This window comes from Pituophis catenifer, unplaced genomic scaffold (assembly GCF_029215685.1).
Source record: "Pituophis catenifer annectens isolate HBS135680 unplaced genomic scaffold, rPitCat1.0.hap2 SCAF_1, whole genome shotgun sequence".
NCBI lineage: Eukaryota > Metazoa > Chordata > Lepidosauria > Squamata > Colubridae > Pituophis > Pituophis catenifer.
Genome location: NW_027256881.1, coordinates 51,360,435 through 51,387,336, shown reverse-complemented (window position 1 = coordinate 51,387,336; position 26,902 = coordinate 51,360,435). Strand labels below are relative to the sequence as shown.

The following is a 26,902-nucleotide window of genomic DNA, read 5'->3' as shown; positions in this document are numbered from 1 at the left end:
TTTGTTGTTTTGTACTAAATACAACTACTGTAGTCTTGTAACAAAAAGGACAAATGTTAATAAACCAAATGTAAACACTAACCTTGTGAAATAAATCCTACAGATTAACATGTTATAAACTGTTCTGCCCCAGCTACCGACCCCAAAGAACACAGCATACACAAAGTCTATACAAAACTTAAATTTACTAAAATAACTCAGTCTTTTGTTAAACTTTCTTAACAACCTACAAAGATAAAGTAATCACAATCTTACTAAGGTTGGCAGAAACCCCAGAAGCAATTTGCAGAGAATAAAGACGCGAAGGAGAATGAACTAAAGTTGTTCCCTACAAATTGCTTCAGTCGGCGTTCCTCCTTAAATAGGCTAAGGGAGTGGCCAATTAGCCCCAAGCCTTACTCTCTAGGAGACCTCCTTCTGAGGAGCCACTCCTGCCTTTTGGCAGCTCTGTGTGCCCGTCCATAAAGAAGAGGCTCCTCCTCTTTAAGTGAAAAGGAGCTTCTGAAGGCCCTGGCTGAATCCCTGCCTCTGGCACCACATCTTCTCCAGCCTCCTCATTGTCTGACTCGAGTACCAGCTGCACAGGCTGCTGGCGCAGCACCACATCAGCCTCCTCGCTGTCAGAATCAGCTACAATCCGCACAGGCCATTGACGGGCCACAACAGTAAACAAAGAAAAAAGTTTTGTATAAAGATCTTATACAAGACGTTAACATTTACCCAGGGCACTTGATTTGAATCTCTGTCCCAAGCCTGAAGCTCTCTATTTCTGCAGAAAGAAGCAAGAGCTCCAGCGTGACTTATTCGCCACTCCCACCAGGAAAACAGAACCCAGCTGAGGCTCACGCCATCCAGGCTGTCAGCGCACAGTCACAATCACCATCTTGACTTTTTTCTTTTCTTCCCACGGGTGCCTCTGCCTCCGCCTCCCTATTAATATAATAACTACCAGACATCTAACTTTTCTCCAAGCTAAGGAGAAAATTTATTGAGGACATATCCAAGAAATATTTGAGGGAGAAAATGTTGGTATAACATTACTGTATCTAATAATTACTTAGAGACATCTCATCATGCGGTGGAGATAAGATAGACAATATCCTATAGACAAGAAAATTAGTCTTTGCCAGGAAATCATTGTGCAGTGATTAGAGAGAACTGTCATATATTCTTTACAGCCTGAAACATTCTTTATCTGAAAAACTATGTTGTATTAAGTTAAAACCAGTGTGCCTACCGTCCTGTCCTAATGTTCCCTTTAATTGTATTCATTTTATGTATTCAATTCATGCTTATACTTATATATTTTGTTGAATATGTACTCAACAAAATAAATAAATAAAATAAAGTGACATTTCTATAGGAAACAGCTACTTGTTCTTTGGAACCAAATACAGCTCATACCAATAGCACCCCTGTCACTGCGTTTTTGTATTTACCAGATGAGCTCATATTTTTGGACTTTCAGACTTACCGTAGCTTGCCAAGTTTCTTATCAGTAAGCTAACTGCACATGTCTACATTCCTTCATCTTCTTCTAACTTTCTTTGTTCTCCTGCCAAGAGGTCCGGCCAGAAGAGGTGGCCGGGAAAGCTTTGCCAAGATGTAATTAATTAGACTAGTGAAATGTTTTATTTTCTTTATAACAAATAAATGAGTTTTTCTTAGAAAACATATCTTCGGGCTTATTTTCTCAAGTATGCTTCAAGGGAAAAGTCTCAATCCACTTCTCTAAATCAAGGTGTGATTACCCAAAAGCAGAATGGGATTAATTGACACCCTGACACCCCCAACTTGTTTCTTTTTTTCCCTTGGGACAACAAGATGAAACTCTGAGGAAATAAGTAGACAATTAAGTTTTGCAGAGGGGGGTTTATTTAATAAGAATTAGACAGGAATAATATTTAATTAGGAATAATGTAAAGAAATTTGCAATTTAAGGGGGAGAACTTAACATCAGCCTACACCAGAAAGCTTTCAAGAGGTTCCCTCTCCATTTCATTCTTTCCCCTTTTATTCCCTTCTTTTTCTGAGAGTAGAAAGCTGAATTTTGCTATCAGTTACCAAATTTGGGATGTAATTCTGTAATCACTAACGAAACCTTAGATAATTAGTTTAAATATTTTTCAACTAGTTTTACAATTGGTTATTAAAAAAAAAAGTACAGACTGTAAATTCCCTCCTCCTTAAGTACACAGCATACTCAAAATAAAGAGAGAGATGTAACTTGAAAATTTGAGGCAAGGCCATACTAAAAAAAGTGGAATGTGTGACTAAGTATAAGAATTTAGAAAATGTACTCCTGGAATAAAGGAAATGGGAAACACATGTGCATATCACTGCATCCCCCCACCCTCTGCTGAATAAACAAACTCTTCAGTGGCAAACCTGGCTACACGTAATATTTGCTAATTGCAGTTTGTTGTTTGGCTGAAATAGAGAGATGGTCGATTTTCTGTGCTTTGCTGGCATCTCCTCAGATGTGGCATCTCTGTGTAGTGCATAACCTGCACAACCTGAACATGTCTGGCAAGGTTTTTCAAAAATTGTTTGCCTGTCAGTGTTCCAGAAAAACCGCAACTCCAAGTAAAGACACAGAAGCAAGCATTTTCCAAAGTTCTCTTTACTAGAATAGGCAAACTGGCACACCTGGGAAAACCCGAATCTGAAAAGCCTGGGTTTTCCTTCAGTAAGTCAAAGCTCCCAAAACCATCCCCTTTCTCCCCAGTCGATCACATGCATCAATCCAAGACCATTCCATCTCGACCCAGCCCCCTGACCACTCCTTCTCCAGATGCTGGATCGCCCTGACCTTGACCGACAGGAAGAATGCTATTATGTCTACTAACAACCTCTCTCCTAAATCCCCCCTCCTATTTTCCCACACATGAGAAGGTGGCAGCATTGACGCTTCCAGCCTAATATGGCTTCCAAAGCTGACATTGCCATTGTTTCCTTTCTAGGACCAAGGTCACCCAGCTGGCTTTGTGCCCAGGGCAGGACCAGAACGCCAAGTCTCCTGGTTTCTAGCCTGATCCCTTAACCACTATAACAAATTGCTTTCTTCCTAAAATGTATATAAAATGCTAAACTGGTAGAGATACCAGTGTTTTCTTTGGGCCAGACTGAGTAGAAATCCCCCTGAAGAGTAGGGCCAGTTAAGGGTTCAATACATTGTCAACAGTTTGGAAGGAGTAGTCCCAAGTGTTGGATTAAGCAAGAGTTCTAATACAAAAGAGGATTTTAAGGTTACAAATGGGCTGACAGTCTTACTATGAACCCACAAAGCACTGTATGATTACAAATCACAGACCACAATTTGGACACAATATCAGTCCTTCTTTCTATTTTTCCCAAAAACTCTGAGAAGGAGGTTGGGCCTGTGATGATATCTCTAACACCTAAAACATCAACACCCGACTATCTCAAATCCTTGGGAAGGATCCAATAGGTGGATAAAAATGTCAAATCCAGTCTGAACATCTGGCTGTGCAACCAACTTTAATAGAGTTGCCTTTGGTGATTATCAGGGAGGGGAAATTGGATATGGGGCTAATAAATAAATATTTTCCTGACCTCAAATATTTATTTATTTATTTTTCAGATTTCTATACCGCCCTTCTCCTTTCGGATTCAGGGCGGTGAACAGCCAAGATAAAACATTTATACACAAAAGTTAAAATAGGTTTAAAATAATTAAATAAATTTGGCCCGTAATTTAAAACATTTCAATTAAAATCCATATCAAATTTTAAAACCAACTATAAAATCAGGACAGCCCAGCTAACTGAAAAAAATAGGTTTTTTAGGGCCCGACGAAAAGTCCGGAGGTCTGGGATCACTCGTATCTCTGGGGGTAGATTGTTCCAGAGGGTAGGTGCCACCACAGAGAAGGCTCTCCCCCTGGGGGTCGCCAGCCAACATTGTCTGGCCGACGGCATCCTGAGGAGGCCCTCTCTGTGGGAGCGAACTGGCTGATGGGAGGCAATTGGTGGCAGAAGGTGGTTCCGTAAGTACGGGATATTAATATTAATGCCACTTGATCCACCCTAAAGTCTTCTCCATAGACTAATAAAAAATGTTGGGCATCTTTTTCACAATATGTGAGAGCACATAATGTCTCAATGTCACATTGTGATAATACCAAGGTTTGCTCAAAGACAAACTGCTTCCCCTCCTAGCAAGCAGAAAGAAAATTCACTTTCTTGATAGTATATTCACAAGCAGAAACCTCTTACATTCTTGACAAATTGCAGCACTACAGATATATATATTCGACATCCCGATATAGTCAGTTGGCGCCATCACTGACTATTGTGGGCAAATTGTTGGCCCCCACGGAGAGGGCTCGCAACTTGGTCGTCCACCTGGATTCACAGCTGTCTTTAGAAGAGCATTTGACGGCCGTGACTGGGAGGATTTTTCATCAGGTTCGTCTGATTCGCCATCCCTTTCTGGATCGGGACTTCTTACTCACGGACACTCATGCCCTCGTCACTTCCCGCCTGGACTATTGCAACGCTCTCTACATGGGGCTCCCCTTGACGAGCACCCGGAGGCTCCAACTGGCTCAGAGTGCGGCCACGCGGGTGGTTATGGGAGCGACATGGCGCTCCCATGTAACACCTCTCCTGCGCGAGCTGCACTGGCTCCCGGTGGTCTTCCAGATGCGCTTCAAGGTTTTGGTTACCACCTTTAGAGTGCTCCATGGCTTAGGACCTGGTTACCTATGGGACCGCCTGCTGCCACCAATAGCCTCCCACAGGCTGGTACGCTCTCATAGAGAGGGGCTCCTCCAGATGTCGTCGGCCAAACAATGTCGACTGGCGGCCCCCAGGGGGAGAGCCCCTTGGGTGGAGGCACCTACTATCTGGAATGAGCTCCCCTCAGAGATACGGAGGATCCTGGATCTGCACACCTTCCGCCGCGCTCTTAAGACCTTTTTATTCCATCAGGCTGGCCTGGCCTAATCTTTTCCCCTTTTCCCTTTTTAAAATGTAAATTTTAATCTGTTTTAAATTATTGGGGTGTTTTAAATCTGTCTTGGGCCAAATTGTTTAAATTCGGTTTTACTTTGCTTTTAAATTTTGTATTTATGTGTTTTATCTGTGGCTGTTCAACACCCTGAATCCTTCGGGAGTAGGGCGGTATATAAATCAAATAAAATCTAAAATCTAAATCTAAAATATTTCACAATATATAGTGATTTTATCTCTTATTTACATGCAATGGCAGGATAATTTTAAAAAACTAAAAACAAAGCACCACTTTTTAAAGATATGACAAAAAATATTACAGGCTTGTATTTTTGCTCCTTCAGGTAGTCCTCATTTAGCAACTACAATTGAAACGGGCAACTTGGTCATTAAGCAAAGCAGACACTAAATGAAAAATCATGAGACCATGGCTGTGCTGATGATTTTACATAGAACAATCCATACTGAATGACTGTAATGATAAAGATGTGAGAGAGAGAGAGAGAGAGAGAGAGAGAGAGAGAGAGAGAGGGAGGGAGGGAGGGAGGGAGGGAGGGAGAGAGAGAGGGAGATGGTCAAATGTTACATGAAACAGAATCTGCCAGAGGCTCATCAGGCAACTTAATTCTAAGCTTGGAAACACAGTTGTCAGGTTTCGGTGCTATCTTAAATAAGTTTCATTTTCAAGCGCAATCTCTCTAATGAATCATTTTTATTTAAGAACATAAAAAGCCGACATTCCTGATTTCATTTTGCAGCCAAACTGGCCCCTCCTTCCAACCCCCTCCTCTTCCGCTCTCCAACCCCAATGTCCCATTGGCCATCATGCAGATCCATCTCTACCTCCCAGCACGTTCTTTTCACAGGAATGTAGCCCCCACCCTCGTCTCCCAGGAAACACTATCTGTACATACAAAACTAGGTAAAAGTTCATCTTGTTATGTCAGCGCTGGAAGAGAGCCTAATTTGGAACGCTGACATCCAGCCCCTCTCCCTTCACTTCTGCGACATCACCTATCCCATAGGGAAAACACAACAAGATTAGTCTCATCAGCCCCTCCCCGGCTGTGCACCCCCCCCCTCCCGGCTTTCCTGGGTGGTCTGCATGGAATTTTGCTATAAGGCGATCAGCTTGGATGACAAAAGGCTGTTCCGGATCCGGGTGTTTTAAGACAGGTTCTTTCGTGAACAGTCCTTTTAGCATCTCAAATGCCTGTTGGCAGGTCAGGTCCCACTGTAGGGGTTGTCCCGGGCGAGGTTTCATCGCTGGGCTTCCTGTCTTTAGGAGGTCCGTCAAAGGTTTGGCAATCTTCGCGAACGAGGGGATGAATTGTCTGTAGAAATTCGCAAAGCCTAGAAAACTTTGCAGTTGTCTGCGGGTGCGAGGGGGCTGCCATTGTAGAACTGATTGGACCTTGGCTGGGTCCATCTCTATCCCCTCATTTGATACTCGGTAGCCCAGGTAGTCTAGCCGTGATTGGTGGAAATCGCATTTTGGCAGTTTGACATATAGGTTTGCCCGTAGCAGTTTTTTCAGTACTTGGCGGACGAGGGGTATGTGTTCATCTATGGTCTCCGTGTAGATAAGAATATCATCCAGGTAGACAAGGACCCCTTTGTAAAGGTGTTCATGTAAGACTTCATTTATTAACTGCATGAATACTGCCGGGGCTCCTTGCAATCCAAAAGGCATTACTTTAAACTGGAAACTACCCAGGGGGCAGTTGAATGCTGTTTTCCATTCATCTCCTGCCTTTATGCGTACTCGGTAATAAGCTTCTCGAAGGTCTAGTTTGGTGAAAACCTTCCCTTTTGCTAGGTGGGCTAACATGTCTTTCATGAGGGGGAGGGGGTACAAGTTGTGTACGCAAACAGCGTTGATACTTCGAAAGTCGACTACCAGTCTCATGGAGCCGTCCTTTTTCTCTTTAAACATGACCGGCGCCGCTACCCTTGGTTTCACTGGCTCAATAAATCCCCTTTGTAAGTTTTTGTCTATGTAGTCCCGCATTTCCTGCATTTCTCGGGGCGTCATGGCATACATTTTAGGTTTGGGTAGTTTCGCTCCTGGGATAATCTCGATGGCACAATCGGTCTCGCGGTGGGGGGGCAGAATGTCACACTTGGCCTCGCTGAATACCCCCGCAAGGTCTTGGTACTCCCTTGGGATCTGGTTTGCGTTACAAGCGGTGGTGGGTGTGGCTGCCAATTGCTTTGCTGCACCTTCTGGGAGGGACCCTTGTGTTGGTGGTGTTTTCTTCTGTAGTGGAGGGCTGCTTTGGGGTTTCAGCATGGGAGGGAATTCTTCTGGTCGGGGCGGCAGGGGTTGGGGCCCCTTTGCTATTCTCAGCCTGCGGGTTCCCTCTTGCCACCAAATGATTGGGCCCCATTTGTCGAGCCATGAGAGTCCCAATATGACTGGTTCTGTCATCTTGGGGGCTATTATGAAGCGGATTGTCTCCCAGTGATCTGCGAGTTCTAGTCTCACGGGTTCAGTCAAGTGTGTGGCGTACGTTCCTCCCACTAGGGACCCATCAACTTGCTCGAAGCGAATTGGTTGTTTGAGCTGTTTAGCTCGGATTCCCAATTTTAGAACTGTGGGTAGGTTGATTAGGCACCGTGTGCTACCCGAGTCTATTAGGGCTTGGAAAGTCTCTTGGGCCCCTGTTTTGGGGGCTGTTAGGCGTATGGGGAAAAGAAAAGGATGGACGGGTCCACTCACCATCGGGTCATCCTCGCCTTCGTCTTCCGTGTCATAGGGTTCGGGGGACTGATCTCCCTCCACTGGGATTCCTCTGGTTTCGGTCAGATGAGCGAAAAACTCAGGGATTTGGGGAGCTTCCCGCGGTACGTGGGTGACGCGCTTGGGCCCTCGTTCCGGTCGTGCTTTGGGCGGTGGAGCTGGTCCCGGTCTAGGCGTTCCACATCTTGCTGCTATGTGGCCACTTCCTCCACATCTGTAGCATTTCAGTGGGCTCCATGGGGCAGTTGGTCTGTAGGAGGGCTGTGATGTTGGGGTTTCTCGTCTGTTGAGTGGCCCCTGGTCTGGTCGGCCTCTCTCCTTTTCCTCTGGTGGTTTTGACGTGTCACTCGCCCGCAGCCCTCTGTCGACTTTTATCGCTACCCGGAACCATTCAGCGAGTCGGTTTGGGATGTCACGATAGGCAGTCACTTGGGAAATTCTTTTATCTAGGCTTGTTCTAAAAAAATACACCAGCAATCGCTCTGGTAGGGGAGGCAGTGTCCCAATGACTCTCCTGAATTCACGGATATGCTCTCTGATAGGCTTCCCCCTCTGCATTAGGTTTCTGAGCTCGTCTTCCACATAGGGGTCCTCCTCCTCCTCCTCATAACGGGCTCTCAATAGTTGCAAGAACCCATCCGCATTTTGTAGCTGGGGGGCCCTGTATTTGTAGAGTGATGCTGACCACCTCTTTGCTTCTCCCTACAGCCCTTCCGAGATAGCATTCACTAGGGCTCTGGGGAAAGGGTAGAGGTGTCTGAACCGCTCTATGTATATCTCAGCTGAATCGAGGAATTGGGCGAGGTTGTCTGGGTCACCATCGAACTTCCCTCTGAACTGGGGTGGTTCCTCCCTCTCTGCCCTCTCCTCTCTGTGCTGAGCTCTGGAGGGCCAGCCTTGGTGTTGGTAGTCCTCTGTCTCGTCTCTCATCCTGGGGTGGGGAGGTGCTGCCTTGTCTGGGCTTCACTGCCATTCCCATCCCCAGCTCGCCCTTCCCAATTCACTTAGGGGTTTTTCTTTATCTTTTACCTTTGTATTTTCCAAGTTGGCTGGAATCACGACCGCTTCTGCTCCTCCCGTTTCTTGAAGCAGGCTTTCCTCCGAGAGCTTGGCTTCAGCCATAGTCCGTCCGACCAGATGTCTGGGAGGGAACGGGATGATTTAAACTCAGCCAGCCTGGATTTGGAGGAGAGTTTGGCTGTCTGTCAGGTTTCGGTGCTATCTTAAATAAGTTTCATTTTCAAGCGCAATCTCTCTAATGAATCATTTTTATTTAAGAACATAAAAAGCCGACATTCCTGATTTCATTTTGCAGCCAAACTGGCCCCTCCTTCCAACCCCCTCCTCTTCCGCTCTCCAACCCCAATGTCCCATTGGCCATCATGCAGATCCATCTCTACCTCCCGGCACATTCTTTTCACAGGAATGTAGCCCCCACCCTCGTCTCCCAGGAAACACTATCTGTACATACAAAACTAGGTAAAAGTTCATCTTGTTTTGTCAGCGCTGGAAGAGAGCCTAATTTGGAACGCTGACAACAGTCTTGTTTTCAAAGACTTGCAGAATTCTTGTAGGGTGAGAGTCATGCCAATCTTGGGTCAGTGGGGAAAGGTTGACACCTTGACTGCCATTATGGCTTTTTTTACCTCCCTAGAAGTCTCTCCTGCCCATGATTTATAAGTCTGTTGCGATACTTTAAAAGAGGCATTCCCATCACTGAGAAAAGAAGGAATGTCTTTAAGATGGTGTCACTCAAATGAAGTTTTTGAGGACATACTCTGATGAAAAATACTGTGCAGCAATAATATACATTATCAGTATGAAGCATTTACAGCCATCCTCTTTCCAGTGTGCAAAACATGCCTTGGCATTAATGGCATCACATTGACTCCCAATTGTATGAATCAATGTGCATCATTAGTGGGATGACCTAATCCCATATATTGGTTTCCTGTTGTGTCATATACCACCTCTGGAAGCAAGATGAAAACAAGGCCCTCCTTCAAGAATACCTGAAGATTGTTGATAATTTCTAGCTGCCAAAACTGAATGACGTAGCCTGCTTAGAGTAAAACAGATTGTGATCTAGACACTCAGCCATCTCTACTGCTAAAGCGTTTGTAAAAGATGATTTTGATACTCACAACTTGTGGAAATAACACTGAATCGAAAACTGTTCCCCGCAATGTCGAAGATTTCCTGCATCTTGGAAAAACTACCTGAATTTGACTAGCCCCATGCCATATGAGGCTGAACACTGAACCGAATTCACTCTGGTCATGGTAGATATGCAGATGCCCTCTATAAGTGGGGCAAAATACCATTGTTTAATTGTGATCATAGGGTCAAAAAACAAATTATCCAATACATAGTGCGAGTGTCAAAATAGAGCCCATAATGGACATTTCACTGATTCCCTGGCTGCAAACTAATGAAGTAAAAAATTATTTGTAATCTTCTTGTTAAAATATCAGATTTTATATTCTGTTTTGTGTTTTACCCGTGTGCCATGTGATAAACAAATAAGTTGCAACTTAATTGGAAGATCATTTTATTAAATCAAGAGGAAATCTCTTCTCTGAAAAGTGTATTCCGTGTTTTTCCCCCCAAATGATTCAGATCTTCCAGAAGATAATGCGATCAAGGAGCCTTCACCACTTATTTTGATACTAGATTTGCTAAATTTCAAATTCAGTAATGATTATTGAGCCACACTCAAGATTGATTTTTTCCACAGAAATTTCAGAGATATATGGTTAGTGATAGGATTGTCTGAAGACTCATCCCACTAATCATGCCCACATGCCCACAGTAGAATGTCATAAAATTTTCCTTTTCTCATCCCCAGGCTACCTGGGAGGAGGCATCTCTCCTTAGCTGTTGCAGTTTTTCCATGTTTTACAAGTCTTTTATCATGTTATATATGATGCTTCATTTGTAATATTGGCAATGATGCAGTCAGGAGATGGGATCTGGCAAGTTTCCCTTGGGCTCTTTTGGCTATGAGCATGTCCTTTCCCTCTGGTTGCTGGGCAGTACCCATCACGTTTATTTGGGTTGGGCTATTTTAAAACATTTCTTTAGAGGGTTTTGAAAAAAGTGACAAAGCAAGGTTTAAACTATGAAGATCATGGAAAAAAGCTACCAGAATTCCCCAACCCACAGTCCTCAGCCCAGTGTTGGGCCACAGCCTGTTCGGGACCGGGCTGTGAAAGTGATGGGCAAGTGTGTGTTTGTGAAGCTGCATTTGTGGAAAATAGCATGCAAAACTATCCCCTCTCCCCACCCCACCCTTGCCACCTCTGCTGGTCTGCCAAGCTGGAAAGGTTGGAGACCACTGATCTATGTTGTTGCTAAGAGTCAATATCAACTTGATGGCAGTCAATCAAAGAACACTATCACTCTGTATGGAAATCTGAGATCTAGACACCTAAACATCTTTACTGCTACAGCACATGTAAAAGAACATGGTTTCTGCTAGCTCTTTTGCTAGTTGTATCCCAAACAAATATGTAGAGTTTTTCCTGATTTTGATGACAAAGCTTCTTAAGCTGCACGTTTTTATTTTACCTACTTTATGCTATTTTGTATATATAAATTCACATGATGTAGACTCCTTCCTAGACAGCCATCTTTTACTTAAGGCCACTAAATTTAGAAGGGATATCTTTTCCTTTGACAGCACAGTACAATTTCTGGTACAATTTTAAAATTCTACCATTTTAAAATTGTAAAACAGTTACAATTCAAATTGGCTGTTGACAAATTTTATCCTTGCTCTGTCAACTTCTAATTCTCAATCCCCATATGAATAGTAAAGTTTAAAATAGGGGAAACCAGTAGAAATCTAGTGAAAGTTTTTTTTCCTATATCTGTATGAACATATTTGTTATTCTCTTTCTGAACAGGCTACACTCTGTACTTAACCTTGGCTAATTCATGTGTATCTTGCAATCAACAGTTTGCATGAGACAGCTGGGACTCAAATTGCTTTTAGTAGTATCTGTGTAAAAATTATGTGGATCCAATCAGTAATGCAGGAATTAAATTCAGCAAAAAACTATAATACCTTAAAGTTTGTGAGTAAGGTCCATATGTAGGAAAGTAACATTTGCAAGCATGTATTCAAATACAAACACATACTATACTTTCCAGTAATAACTCATGAACTTGATCTTACTCTCACATAGAAGGGGGAAACAACTACCTTTTTATGCCCTAATATCAGCATGTTGCATTGTACCAAATACTGTTTATTCTGTGGAAAAAGGCAGGGAAGATAATATACTTCTCCCCTTCCTTAGGAACCACTAATATGGAAAGTGAAAGCACAACTCTGATACATTAGTCCAGATGTCCACTTGGTCTAGCATTCTATTTCCAGCGTGTTGAAAAATGTGCAGGGTAAACCCACAAACGGAAAACAAACCCACCAGCATCTTCTCATTGACATTCCCGAGCAAATACTGTCTATAATTCAGGAGATAATGTGTTAATACTGATGACTCCCTCCCTCCTCAATGAATATGACTCTCTAGAGCAGTGTTTCTCAACCTTGGTAGCTTGAAGATGGGTGGACTTCAACTCCCAGAATCCCCCAGCCAGTGCTGCTGGCTGGAGGATTCTGAGAGTTGAAGTCTACCCATCTTCAAGCTACCAAGGTTGAGAAACACTGCTCTAGAAGATATCCAGGTTGAAGGCATCACTATATCTTGTGAGACGAGTCCATGAAACAAAAATAAATATCAAAATGCACGAACAGTGGATGTATAGAGGAACATATTCACTTTCAAAATACTGTATTCATATTATTCTTTATAAATTAAAAATTAAATATACCACTGCTGATTTGTGATATACTGAGATGTATCAATTAAGAAATGCTCAAGTGAATGTTTCAAAATTATTATATTATCTGAAATAATTCAGGGTATGCCCACTGGTAAGATACATAGCCTGCTCCCATTTAAAATTAAACAAATACACATTGCAAAATGGCTTTAAGGTAGCAAAACAATATAATTTTTTTAAAAAATTAAACACTCCAAACTCTTGACAACAATTTGCAGTACTTTGTTTTAGGGAATACATATTCCAAATTTAAAATTAACAGATTTTTTAAAAGAAAGAGTCAAGAAAAATCCTTGGCAAAGCTTTTTTCATCTAATTGACAAATAAAAATGAGTAATCCATCTGTTTTAAACCCAGGTACTTTAAGAATATTAACGCATAAGAAGAGCTTTTTGAGTAACCAATCAGATCCATTTTTCCATTCCCATTTCAAATTTCAACATTATCAAAAAGCTAAATTAATTATAGCAGGTTGAGGGCAAAATGTAACAGTCAAGCAATAGAATTACATTATTTAGTAATATCAAATTAAAACATGGATAACAATATTTGTTGCAGGTTTAGAAAGAAACATAACTGGGAAACACTGTACATTATAACTTGAAAGCTGTTAAAAGTGACAAATCCAGACTGTACAGTGCAAAACATGCTTTTCCAGTTCAATTTCAAAACAGAAGGGGTGCAAAACAAATTATTTTAAAATCTGAACAAGGTATTTTTTAGGATAATGACAGCTAGAACACAGGATTACAGAGAGTTCTTTCCACATAACAGTAAGATCTTTTTCTCAACACACATAAAACTTGGATGATGACTCGGCAAGCCTGTGTACTCTATCAACAAATAAATTATGTCCAGTTTAATGATCTTTCAATCACTGAATCAGGACCAGTAATGTATAATCAGAAACCCACGAGCAAAAGGAGCCAAACCGTGCAATCTGCTTTAAGTCAACAAGCAAGCAGAAGCAGCAAAATAGCTTGGCTTATATATTCCCTTGTAGCATTCAGGCAAACTAGCTCCAAAGATAAGAAAAGCTGTGTTCAAAATATATGCAGTCATGGGTGAGGAACCAACACATGTTCTTTCAAAAGATAGGAGAGGCCAACTGTTCAACAGTGATTCCAGGCAAATGCTTTTACCAAGCTGACTAAGCAATGCATGCATCTCTCCATGCAAGATAAAAAATATGGCTCCTAATGCTTAGAAGTAGGGTATGCATTTGTGGAAACTAGACTGAGATATCCCTTGCTGGTTAAATTTACAAAAATATATATAGCCAATACTTAAGCTTACTTGTTATGTAGACTCTCACACATATAAACTACTTTTCAGATGTTCTAAACAAGGTCACTTGCAACAAAAAGTCAGCCTCCCCCACCCCACCCCCACCCAATTGTTTAAAAGTGGGTATTTTCAAGACAACAGGACATCTGTTGTTTAATCATTTCTAACTTTATCAATGACTAAGCCTGAATTTATTTTGAAATACTAATTTAAGGAAATTGTTGAAAAAAACGTAGGTTTCATTTGAATACTCATTTTCTGCATAGAAAATGAAAGCAAACTTTTAAGGACATGATATACTAGGTCTTGGTGGGTACAAATTTGTGACAAAGTATAATTGTCCTGTGCAACAGACCCACTCAAACTGAAATGGGATTGTTGGGTGGGTTGTGAAGTAATGTCTCAGCAATGAGAGAAAGTTGTTCAAGGCTATGATATTCTGAAGAACCCAGCAGCCTAGATGATATATGCTGTAAACTGCAGCATCCAGACCAGACAACCCGCTTCAGCTATTAAAGCAGTATGTTCTCCTGGAAGTGCCATTTATTCCAAAGTTATTTATTATTTCGAAGGCGTTTTGACTTTCTAGGTGAACCTATTGATTCAGTAGCCTTCTTCCGTTTCCTAGGGGCCTCTTCAGTTGGTGTTGACCCGGAGGAATTTCCTACTGCACTTTCCATAACTTCTCGCAATTTGCGTTCAAGCTCTGCCAGTCGGGCGTTCTGCTCACCTATGATTTGGGTTTGCTCAAGCAGTTTCTGATCCTGGTCTTGGAGTTGTTTCTGTTGCTCTTGCACTTTGGTGCGAAGCTCTGAAATTTCACGTCGTAATACAGTCACACCTGCACCATTAGTTTTAATTTGTTGTTGAAGTTTGGTGACCTCTTGCCTTGATGGGTTTTGCTTGGAGAAGAGCTGCATTGTAGTTAAAGCTGCAGAAGGACCTGGAACTAAAGGAAGAGAGAGATTGTTTTCTGCTTAATATCTGTTTTTCAATCCCATAATTCAAAAACTGTACATCAAATTTACAAAGTGAATACATCATCATCATAACACCTTCTGGTGAGAGAGAAGTTCCCTGAGGATGGGCTCCAGCATGATTCTGAAAGCTCAGAAGACTAAATCTCTGCTCCTGGTGACCAATCCAGATTGGATCCTGCAACATTATCCTGGGACATGTATATTTGGCTTATACGTGAATACATAATCCCATGGGGTTTCATAAAACATTTGTGGTAGCCAAATAATGAGGTTATCTCTCTCTTCTACAAAAATAAGTACTATCTTATATTGCTGATGAAATTCTAATTTTTATAGTACTAACACTAATCAATCCCCATCCCTAGAGTTTTGTGGTTAAATGTTATCCCAATTGCAGAGAAACTATTTGGAATAACAACTAAGGAGGTAATGAAGTGCAAAAGTGTACAGCACTGAAGTCCTGCTACTGGAAATGTGATTGGAACTGTGAAAATTCGAAACATTCTATCTAGCTCACATTCCTTTCTCCTTGATTGGTTTTCTTGTACTGTAAACATACTAAGCATTTAATCTCTCAATGTCCAGAATGCCAAACTTTTCTACTGAAAAGATCCTACTCAGAATACTTCAAAGCATTTGGAACTCTCGGACTGAAATAGACAAAATAAAAACTGCAAAAGTATTAATTTTAAATCTTTCCTTTTTCATTTAATTACTAGCAATATTTTGTTATCTTCCTTAAATCTAATTTAAATCTAAATATGAAATAGATCTTTTGACAAAAAGTACATTTTATATTAATAACAGTAATTTGTTTAAAAAAACCAATGAAGCATAAACAATGAGTAACATAAGGGGACATTAATTAAACTTTTACACTTTCTAAACTTCATCAACTAAATATCTCTTATGATTTTATATGAAAATCATTAGTGATCTTATTTTAAAATATATTCTATTGTTAACCCACATCATGCAACCAGTGGAGGTCTAGAGTATGTCTATCTTGAATCAAAAGTAATAGTGCTACATTAATAGGAGTCACTTATTCAGAAAGTGAATTGCAAACACTTTCCTAATTTATCAAACTAAGTTCTATGGCATTGATATATGTTAAAGTTTTCTATTAGAGCTAATATATTAGCTAGGCTGAATTCTGTTTTTATAGTAGTTAATAACTGACTGCCATGTATTTTGGAAAGATTATTCAGAAGTTCATTAAATTGTTTTTGATTTGTCATGGAAGCAGGCAAAAGGAGACAAATAAGAATACTTCATTCATTAAGGTTCCCACCCTCAACAAAAATATTTTTTTGGAGTATAAGACACACTTCCCCCCCCCTTAAAAGAGGCTGAAAATTTGGTTGCATCTTATACTCCAAATGTAGCTTTTTCGAAGCTATTTTTCAACCCTAACGAGGCGCTAGCGAGTGAAGCGATCTTCCGAGCTTCTCACCTGTTTTTCTCATTGCTTTTCTCTCCAATGATCAGCTGTGCTTTAGAAGTTGTTTTCAGCCCTTATGAGGTGTTAGCGAGTGAAGCCCGTGCTCCACCCAGCGCACACACACACTCAAAACCAGCGAACTAATGTGCTGAAGCTGACAAGACTAAGGACGGTACCTGGTAGGCAGAATTTTTTTTCCCTATTTTCCTCCCTAAAACTAAGGTGCGTCTTATACTCCGGTGCGTCTTGTACTCCAAAGAATATGGTAATCTGTGTTTCACTTAAACCCTGAAATTCTTTTCCTGGAACTTTTCAGAAAGACAGAGAGGAGTAAGAAATTTTACCTGGTGAAAATACAACTACAAAGGAGCCCTTGTCCCAGAAAAGCTGGAACTATGATCACAAGGAAACATTTTGAGGTGAGTGAGTAAAATATAGTATTTATTTAGTCTAACTGCACTTTATGGACTAGCCAAGCTAATTATCCTCTTGCTTAATCCCAAACAGGAAATAAAAAGCAGGAGAGCAGGATCTGCCAAATGTTGTGAGGAAATTCTATACCTCATCTTTTATCTATAAACAAATTTAAAATCTTATCATTCAGTCCTGGTCAGCAGAAGTATATTAAGGGTGATCAGAAAAAAGCAACATCAAGTTTAACTTTGATCAAATAAATCAACTTTATATTCCTTCCTTTTACTTTTAACAAACATGGTCTTTAATCCTTTCATATAATATCCTGGCACTTGATTTCCTTTTTATTCCTTATTCTTTATTCCTTCTCTCCAAATCTTTCAAACTTCAACAGGTTTAACAGGTCTCATTTGTAAGTCCAATATAGGAAAATTATCCAAGTCACTCTTCTGATTTCTTATTTGTATATCTTTTTCATTATTAACAGCTGGTTTTTTTGTCTGGTGTCTCATGTCCCTTTTCATTATTAAACTGTTAGCCAATTTCTTTTGTATATCTGGTACAACATCTTTTTCCAGATCATTCTTTTAGACTGTCATTTTTAAATTCATGTTCACTTCTATTTCAGTTTTGTTCAGTTAAACTTGTTCTTCTTCCATAACATCATTTATATACAATTTACCTACAATGGTAGAGATTCTTAAAATTAATTTGAGTCCATTTTTCACAATTATCCTTCAATACAGCCAATGTTAAAATATTTTGCTCCATACTGTTCAAAAGTCAAAAGTTAAGCAATCTTCTCATTTAATTGTTATATTTTATTTCTTCTGGCTGCCTGTAGTGTCCATCCTTCGAAGTCCTGTATTATCTCCCCAGCTCCTTAAAATTCAAAGCAACAGCCATTTCCCATGGGAAGGATTCTTTTTATTAATTTCAAAGTCTTGTTTCAAATCCACCTGGACACTAAGTCTATTTATAAGTTTCAAAAATCGGTTATCTTTTGATGTTTATTTCCAAAACAAGGATTTTTTTAAGCGCTTAAACTTGTACTTCAATTTTTTTCATTAAGGATTGAAAAAAGGTTCTATATGAAAAGCAGTAAAGTAATAATTCCAAGACTGATTTAAAAACATAGGCTACCATACAACTATGAGTTTAGTTGATATCTTGCAACTCCCAGCCTTTCAGCTCATTAGTGGATCACAGAAACCTCACTTCTTGCAATCTACTTGTGAGGGATAGTTGCCCAAAGTTTATGTGGGCAATCTCACAATCTCTCTTTTCTCCAGAGAGATTTCACTGGTCTCTGCCATACTACTATTTCCACTCCTTCAGGGATATTTAGTTCACCATGTCCTCATTGTGAGCATTAATTTCATTACTGCTTCTATGATCCCTTCAATTTTTTTGGTCATATGGATACCTAATTGTATAGCTATCTGGATCTTTTCTCAGAAGAGCTCAGAACAAGGTCATAACTATTTTACATATCATTTCCAAAAGTCTATATAAATTACTAATCATCCATTCTCCTGTTCTCCCTGTTACTCCCTGCAAAATATAATTTTGCTTCTTTTCAACTGAAAATACTGTATTTTTCAGAGTATAAGATGCACCTTTTCCCCCCTAAAAGGGGGTGAAAATTTAGGTGCGTCTTATACACCGATTGTAGCCCTGCCCACCCACTGGCCCCCACCCTTTGGCCTCTGCCTCGCAGCAGTTACCTCCTTGCAAGCAAATAGCAAGAAAAAACAGCTCCTTTCAGATTCAGCACAGCCTAATTAGCACAAGTTGATTGGATCGGCCTCTTGACTTTCAGCTAATTTGCTCTCAGCTGTTTTGCACAAGGCTCTGCTGCTTGCTGCAAAGAAGTAAATTGCTGGAGCAGATTTGTTTTTTTCTTGTGTTAATCAAGCTATGCTGAAAACGAAAATGTAAGTAAAGCAGGCTGTTTGCTGCCACGAGGCAAAATTGCTCAGAGGCAGAGGCAAATCTCTTTTTCTTCTTTTCCTCACCAAAAAATGTAGGTGCGTCTTATACTCTGGTGTGTCTTATACTCTGAAAAATACAGTAATCTTTTATGGAATTTCCCAAAATCCATCTTCTCAAACTACTTCCCAGAATGGATTCTTCACTCTACTCCAATTTACAAATACATTGTCTAAAGCAGTGTTTTTGAAACCTGGCAACTTTAAGCTATGTTTCAACTCCCAGAATTCTGGGACTCTAAACCCAATTTGTGTTACTAATTCTAACTGGAAGCCTAGTCAGACTAAATTAATTAAAAGCCCTGAACAATTCTTAATCCAACCAAGCCCCTTTAAATCAAGCCAAGCCATATTTTTAAAGTTCTCTTTGGCTTCTTACATTTATTCTTCAGCCTCATTTAATTAACACTCTGTATGGGGAACTTATTTTTGTATATAAAATTACTAATTAATTAAAATTGGTTATATTTCTGCTCCGCCCAAATTATTAATTATTTTTGTATGCTGGACAGGTGCTTATTAAAGTGATTGGGAAAATACCAGTATAGGCATGTTCTCCATAAATTCATTAAAGTGTTTCTGTCACTTTTAAAGAACACTTGAGTATACACAAGAAGAAATCATCTCAAGAACATTGGAAAATGCATTTTGTTTTTGCCATAAATTCTCTGCAGTAAGCCAATTTTTATATTGACTAAACAAATAATTCAACAATGAAACTAGTATAGTTTCCTATTGGCTGAACAGAATAAGACACTCAAAGCAGTACCTGGAGCTGCTGTCATAAGACGTCCTGATACATCTGAACCAGGCAATTTTCTTTTTAGAATTGGAACAATCTTCTCATCAAAATATTCCATTGCCATAGATGAAATGTCCCTTAACTCCTGAAGGACTTCATGGGCTCTTTGAGGAGCTTTAGTGGAGTTTACATATCTTAGCACACGATAAATTTCATCTATTACCTAGTAATAAATGGAAAAAATAGAGACTTAGCTATAGCAAGATCAAATGAGCATACTTTCCAACAAGGATATGGTTTTCTATAACGACATTTTTCATTATTTAAGAACAAATGAAAAAGTACTAGAAATAATCGGCAAAACAATTTAAAGGTCATGCATGTTAATCTGATTTATAGGCATAGTAAATCTGAGGACAGTATATCATAGTAAATCTGGAAAGCAAACCAATTTTAATCAATATTTATACGTTCTTTACTTTAAACACTACATCAGTGGTCCCCAACCCCCGGTCCGCGGACCGGTGCCGGGCCGTGGAGTACCTGGCACCGGGCCGCGCAGCGGCCGGGGGACATGAACGCTGCAGCGCAAAGGCTCCTGGGCCGTGCGCAATGGGCCGTGCGCAAAAGCTCCTGGGCCGTGCCCCCACCCCTGCGCGTGCTCAGCGGGCCGCGGCGATAAAAAGGTTGGGGACCACTGCACTACATGATTAATGACTTTCCATCCAGGTAAGCCCATTTGTTATAAGAAAGGAAAAAGCAGTCTTATACAAGAATAGATAATAACAAATGCCACAACATTTGAATAGGAGATCATTAAACTTCGTTACTGACATCCTCAAAACAATTTAGTGCTAAGTTATATTTACTTAACTTTTAATATAGCCCTTTTTAAACATTACCTTTCCAGGTATGAAGCAGCAGAGATTGGAATCCACATACTTCATAAATGTCATGTTTAGCAGTGATAACCTTGTTTCTACTGCAGCAAGAATATCTGCATGGCGAGCTAGTGAATGATTTCTCCTTTCTGATTCCCGTCTAAAAAAGAAATTCAGGTCTATTATTTAGTGATACTTCAAATAATAGCTGTGAAGAGAAAATTACAGAGTTAAAGGATGTGAAAGAAAATGTGACATCAGAATTCATATATTATCAGAACTGTCCAGCATTCCCAATTCTATTTTTTTTATTTTGTTGAAAATGGAAAGTTGAATTAAAAACAGCTTCCATTTTGATCCAACTGTATTCTTTTTTGAAATACTTTTCAAGAATAGATAAAATTCATAATTTTACAAAACAAAAAAATCCTAATTTTCAAACAATAATTATCATCTCAGAAAAAGAATTCTTCTTGCATGACACAGGTAACATATTACTGCACCATTTTTTCCCAAATGGAATGATGCACTTACATATAACAAATGATGCATCATGCATATGCATATAATGAATCAATCAGTTGAGATTTATGATCAACTAATAATTCTTTGAGGCCCCTAAATATCAACTATAATCAATAGCACTTCATAATAAACCATACTGCTGAATACAATGCATTAAAAGTTATATATAGCTAATACAATAAATTATTTAAATGTGCCAACCCAAAAGCTCTTAAAAATAAGAAAACATTACTTACTTAATATAATGAATGCTCAGAAATACTGAACATCTATTTTTTATGTGTGGACCTTAACTTCAAATTTCAGATGCTGCTGATTAGGTTTATGCAAATCATTCAGCGTGCTTTTCACTCCTCAGAGCAATGAAACAATAAAACTCCCCAAAGACTTGGTACAGTTGCTTCCATGAATGGGTCCAGAGGGGAGATTTAAACAAAGTGCTTTGTTGAATTATCTACACAATTTAACATTTCATAATTTTCTGTCACAAAACATTACAAATTGTTTTATTTCTGGTTATAACACAAAGCTAAAACCTAGCTAAAACCTACAGAATGGTAGTCTATATATCTATAGACTATATCTATATATCTATGTATCACACAGACATAGACAGAAAGACACATATATATGTATAAAATTATAAATTCTGGATTTAAATACAGACGCAAAGAATTCTAAAGTAGATATAGGTGGTAGGTAGATGTAAACCTGGAAGAAAAGTTGGTGAATCTAAAACTTTCTAATTTTGATAATTATAATCAGGGTGGATAAAAATCAATGATTTTTTTAAAAAAATCAAAAAAATCAGATTTTTTTTATTTAAATCGGATTTTTTTAATTTTTATCGAATTTATTTTAATAAAAAACTTTTGGGGTAAAAATCTATCGTAAGATAGTTTTCTATTTAAGATACATAAAGAATTTAGTTTATTCAGCATGAAATAGAGCTTCGTTATGTCGCATGAGGCTGTATATTCTGCAAGACTGGGACTATCGGTAAGTCAACAGTGAGTCAAAGGAGTAGCAGAGATGACAGTTGCTCTTTAAAAATTATGATTTAAATCGAGTTGATTTAAATCAAGCCTTTTTACTAGTGATTTAAATCATGATTTAAATCAACTCGATTTAAATCAACTCCACCCTGATTATAATGCATATAATGCAGTCACAGAAAATATTGCTTGTTCTTAAAATCCACATATTAATTCTGCCCTGTATTTCTAAAACTTATATCCTTGTCCCTCAGTACCCAACTGACACATATCAACAAGCCAGTGTTAAGATGCCTAGCATTCTTATTTTCATTTTACTTACACACACACGAAAAATGTTCTAAATATTTTAAGATGCAACCCTGATGCTTTTTTAGGTGCCATGAACAAGGTAATCTTCAACTTACAATTTGTTTAGTTGCAGGATACAATATGGGTTGGTCACCGGTACCAGACATTTTGTCTTCTGAGCTTTTGGACTCATGCTGGAGCCCATCTTCAGCGAACTTATTTCTAACAGAGTGTATGCTGTTCTGTGATTGGTCTTTATAGTGCCTTTTGTAAGTGGCTTTTTAGATGTTGATGGCTGGCTTTTAAGTCATTAGCTGTTATTTGTTTGTGCTGCCAAGCCCTTGCCTTCTAAGTACTTGATAGGCTGGTGGTAATCAGCACTCCTGTTGACTCACGAGAGACCTGTTTCCCAGGCTTCAATCACTTCCCTGGCTGTTTTTTGTGCCTGCTTGTCCAACAATCTTAGTAGCTGCAAAGTTGAATGTCTGTCCTTGTACATTGCTGTGTGAGGCTACCAATGAGTTTGGGTCTCCTCATCCGACCGCTCACTTGTGTTCTTGCAATCTGGTGGTAGCTTCCTCCCTGTCTATCCTACACAGGGTAGTCACAGGGGCAATCTATGCAGGGAATTCGGTAGATTACATTGGAAGTATCTTCCACCTCCAAGCAATCTTTGCAATGCATAATTTGTCCTTGTATGGTAGCCTTTGGGCAGTGTGCGATGCCCACTTGCAGATCTTGGAAGCTGCGTTCTGCAGCTTCTGAAATGTTTTTGATGTATGGCAGGGTGTGCCATATGGTTGGTCTTGTACCTTGTTTCTTCCTTTCTCTCCCCATCGTGTTACGCAAACATCTTGTGACGAATGATTGTGGATACTGCTTGTTCATGTAGCTACCTGCTCTTTAGCTGTTTGGCTTGCTGATGTAACTCTTTTTGTGTGACAGTGGATGGTTGCAGTTGAAATTCAGAATGCGTGGGGTGTTGGTGGCCTTGCGATATACAGTGGTTTCTAGGCTTCCATCCTGTTGTCTGTTGACAAGTACATCTAAAAATGGTAATTGCCTAGCTGTTTCTTCCCCCATGAACTGTATGTCGGAGAAAATGGAGTTCAGTATGGTATGAATGTCTTTAAGCTGAGGTGGCACAGTGATTAGGGTGCAGTACTGCAGTACTGCAGCTACTTCAGCTGACTGCTGACAGCGGATCAAATCTCACTGGCTCAAGGTTGACTCAGCCTTCCATCCTTCCAAGGTGGGTAAAATGAGGACCCAGATTGTTGGGGGCAATATGCTATTTAGTATACTGTCTTTGGTGTAAGCTGCCCAGAGTCCTCGGAGAGTGGGCGGCATAGAAATATGAATAATAAAATAATAAATAATAATAAGTGCATTTCTCTTGATAATGACAAATGTGCCATCCATGTAGTGGTACCAAAATTTAAGTGTGTAGTTCTGAAATACACGGTGTTCTAGTTCATGCAGGACTGTTTCTGCAATGATTCCTGATATTGGGGATCCCATGGGTGTCCCTTTTATCTGTTCATACATTTCTCTTTTGAATGTGAAGAAAGTGCATTGAAAGTATTGAAGTAACTTTATGATTTGTGTCCTGGTTAGGTTGTTGTGATCTGCGTTGTACTCTTCTTCTAGTTTTCTACCTATTACTTCATATGCTAAGTGGGGAGGGAGGGATGTAAATAGAGACACTACATCAAAGGAGACCATGATCTCATCAGGAGCCACATTTAAGCTTTATAGTTTTGTCAGAAATTGTGTGGATCATGTGACTGTATTGTTCGAGGGTTGGATCAGGAAGCTTAAGCGCTGTGACAGCTATTTAGCCAGGTTATACATAGGAGTGTCTTGTAGCGTTATAATAGGTCTGAGGGGGACTCCTATTTTGTGTATCTTGGGGAGTCCATAGAATCTCACTCTGTTCCTTTCATTTTCAACCACTCCTTCTCCATTATACAGTTGTTTTGTTTGAGTTGGCCGAGATAAGCTTCAATTACGTGACTATTGTTCTCATCTCTGATGTCTTTGCTCGTCTATATGCTGAGGATACAGGGCAAATACCCTTGTTTCATAATCTGTATGGTTCATCATCACCATTGAGTGGCCTTCGTCTGCCTGTAAAATTCATTTAGTGATTGTTCAAAGTTACAGTGGCACTGAAAAAAGTGACATGCTCAGTTTTCACACTTACGACCGTTGCAGCATCCCCATGGTCACTGATCAAATTTGGGTGCTTAGCAACTTGTAAGTATTTATCACAGTTGCACTGTCCTGGGATCATGTAATCACCATTTGTAATTTTCATAACCAGCTTTCAACAAGCTTAAGTCAATGGAGGAAGCAGATTTGCTTAACAACATGATTCACTTAACAATTGTACTAATTCGCTTAATAACCATGGCAAAAAAAGTCATACAATGAGGCTAAACTCACTTAACTGTCTTGCTTAGCAACCAAAATTTTGGGCTCAATTGGGGTTGTAAGTCGAGAATTATCTGTATTTCTAGTGTTAGTATATTTTAATGATGCTGTTTAAAATTCATTTTATGTTTGTTACATCATACATTGCTTTGTGGAGACTGAGTAGAATATGGATAATTACATGTAAATGAAGAAAGGGAGACATATATTGAAAGAGCTTTGATAGATCTTGACAACAATAAATCATGAAGAGGAGAAAACTGAAAAAGCAGACAGGAGACTGGGAACTAGACACCCAAGCAAAACACTGCAACATCAGGCCTCTGAATACAAATCATATTTTAAAAAGAAATACTATGGCATACTGGACGTTTCTTATACCAAAAGGAAGCTATTATTATATGAAGTTTTTAAATCTAAGAGTGTACTTTGGGATCAGATTCCCACTAGTAAGTTGTTATAAAGTATTAAGCTATAAAGCCCTCCGAGTACAGGGCCTGGTCACTTAAGTGCCTGTCTCCCATAGCACCTGCCAGGCTGGTTTGATCCTGCAGGGTTGGCACGTTTTGGGTTCCTTTGAGGAAACATCACCCATTGGGACACCAGAAGTATGTCTTTTCTGTAGCAGTACCTGTCCTCTGGAACAAGGTTCCTCCCAAGATATGGATATTGTTTAGAAGAGCCATAAAGATCTGGCTGTTCACCCAAGTGTTTGGTGAGAGTGGGACCCCTTGCTTCCCTCAAGGTTCCCACTTGCCTTCTTTTGTTTTTATCTTTATTGATTTGTTTGTTTGTTTGTTTTGATCCACCCAGGGTCATTGTTAGTCAGGTGGCATATAAGGTTTAAAAGTAGTAGTAGTAGTAGTAGCAGCAGCAGCAGCAGCACAGTAACAATAGCAGCAGTACAAACAACCACCTCATAAATGTGCACCAGCCATCACAGAATCAAAGGGCTAGAAAACATCTTGCAGATCTTCTTAGTCCCGACCCCTGACCAGGGCAAGAATGTTCAGGTCACTTTTGACAAATACTCATGAGTACCCACACATTCACGAGGCAGGCTGTTCCTAATTACTTTCAGAGAAAAAATTATTACTTTGAAGTTAATCTCTATCAGTAAAATTACTCCTACTCTTAAGCACTACAAATAGTCTGCCTTGGACACATGGTCCTCAATTTGATCGGGGGTGGGGGATTGCACTTTTGAACTACCCCATATGGTTCTGGAACCAATCATGTCACTGGAGACACAGATAGCAATTGTACTTAGGAGTACTTCTGGGTGGTATGCCTAGTGCCCATACTAACAACCTTTTGGCATTGCTATAATTTATGCTTAGTTTAAATGTCTATTCTATTCCGGGATGTGTTAATTTTACATTTTATATCTTTCCTGTATTATTTATTTAAGAAGTGCATTTATACTGCTTATCTTTTTTCAAAATGTTTGTCATTTTCTTTTCTCAGAAAGCCTTTGTTAATGAAATAATGAACCTTGGTTAATGAAATAATGAACAAACCAATAACTCTGGGAATGATGAAATCTGAATCTCTATATAGACCTTCAAAATCAGGACCATTTACAATTGTATTATAGCTTATTATGTGCAATGTCATTACTAAAGAACGGACTCTGAAGCAGAATGCAGCAATCTCGGCTGAACAGAGGGAGAAAATGATGTTCACTTTCAAAACATTCCAAGCTCAGAATGCCAACCATCAAATCATTCGGCACACACAAAAGAGGCAAGTGGTACCTCTCCCTGCTATTCTGTTTACATGTGATAACAATGGTTCTGCCACAAGATGGGAATAATTTCATCTGTTAAATATTTGTCTATATGATTGTCTATGGACGTTTTTCTTGAATGTCATCTATACATACAGATTTTTAGATTGCATTATCTCTGACCTTCAGTTTTGTTGATCACATACCTTGGAAGTTGTGCTTTAACCTGTTTCTGGCACAAGTTATGGTATCTTTCCACTTTCAGAAATCCCTGGTTTAGCATTCTCTGACAGACTAAATCCATTCTCTTACAAACCTAGATGGGAAATACAAAGACAAAATTTAAGATATCTGAAATAGTGAATATGCAACAGGCTTCTTTATTATTATTATTAGATTTTACCCTTGTGTGCATGTGTGTAATAAACAAAGTAGTAACATACCTAATACTCCTGTCTATTTTCTCCACAATAGCAACTTCTGAGGTGAGTTGGGCTGAGCGGGAATAACAGGCCTAAAGTCATCAAACTGGTTTTCATGGTTAAGGGTGGGATTTGAACTAGATAACTTCCCAAACAATCTTTCTCAAAGCTCTTTTAATACAATCCTCATCCCAT

The 26,902-nt window shown here is 39.6% G+C and overlaps 1 protein-coding gene across 1 annotated transcript in view; it reads right to left on the bottom strand.

Moving 5' to 3' along the window:
- Window positions 1-12,714: 12,714 nt before the first annotated feature.
- FBXO28 (F-box protein 28) overlaps window positions 12,715-26,902 on the bottom strand; it is a 28,888-nt gene continuing 14,700 nt past the window's right edge. Inside the window, exons 2-5 of the mRNA XM_070949365.1 lie at window positions 26,492-26,601; window positions 20,331-20,469; window positions 19,456-19,651; window positions 12,715-14,806 (exon numbers count right to left, since the gene is read on the bottom strand). Coding sequence (XP_070805466.1) covers window positions 14,412-14,806; window positions 19,456-19,651; window positions 20,331-20,469; window positions 26,492-26,601 — 840 coding nt within the window. The 3' untranslated portion in view covers window positions 12,715-14,411. The remainder of the gene's footprint in view (window positions 14,807-19,455; window positions 19,652-20,330; window positions 20,470-26,491; window positions 26,602-26,902) is intronic.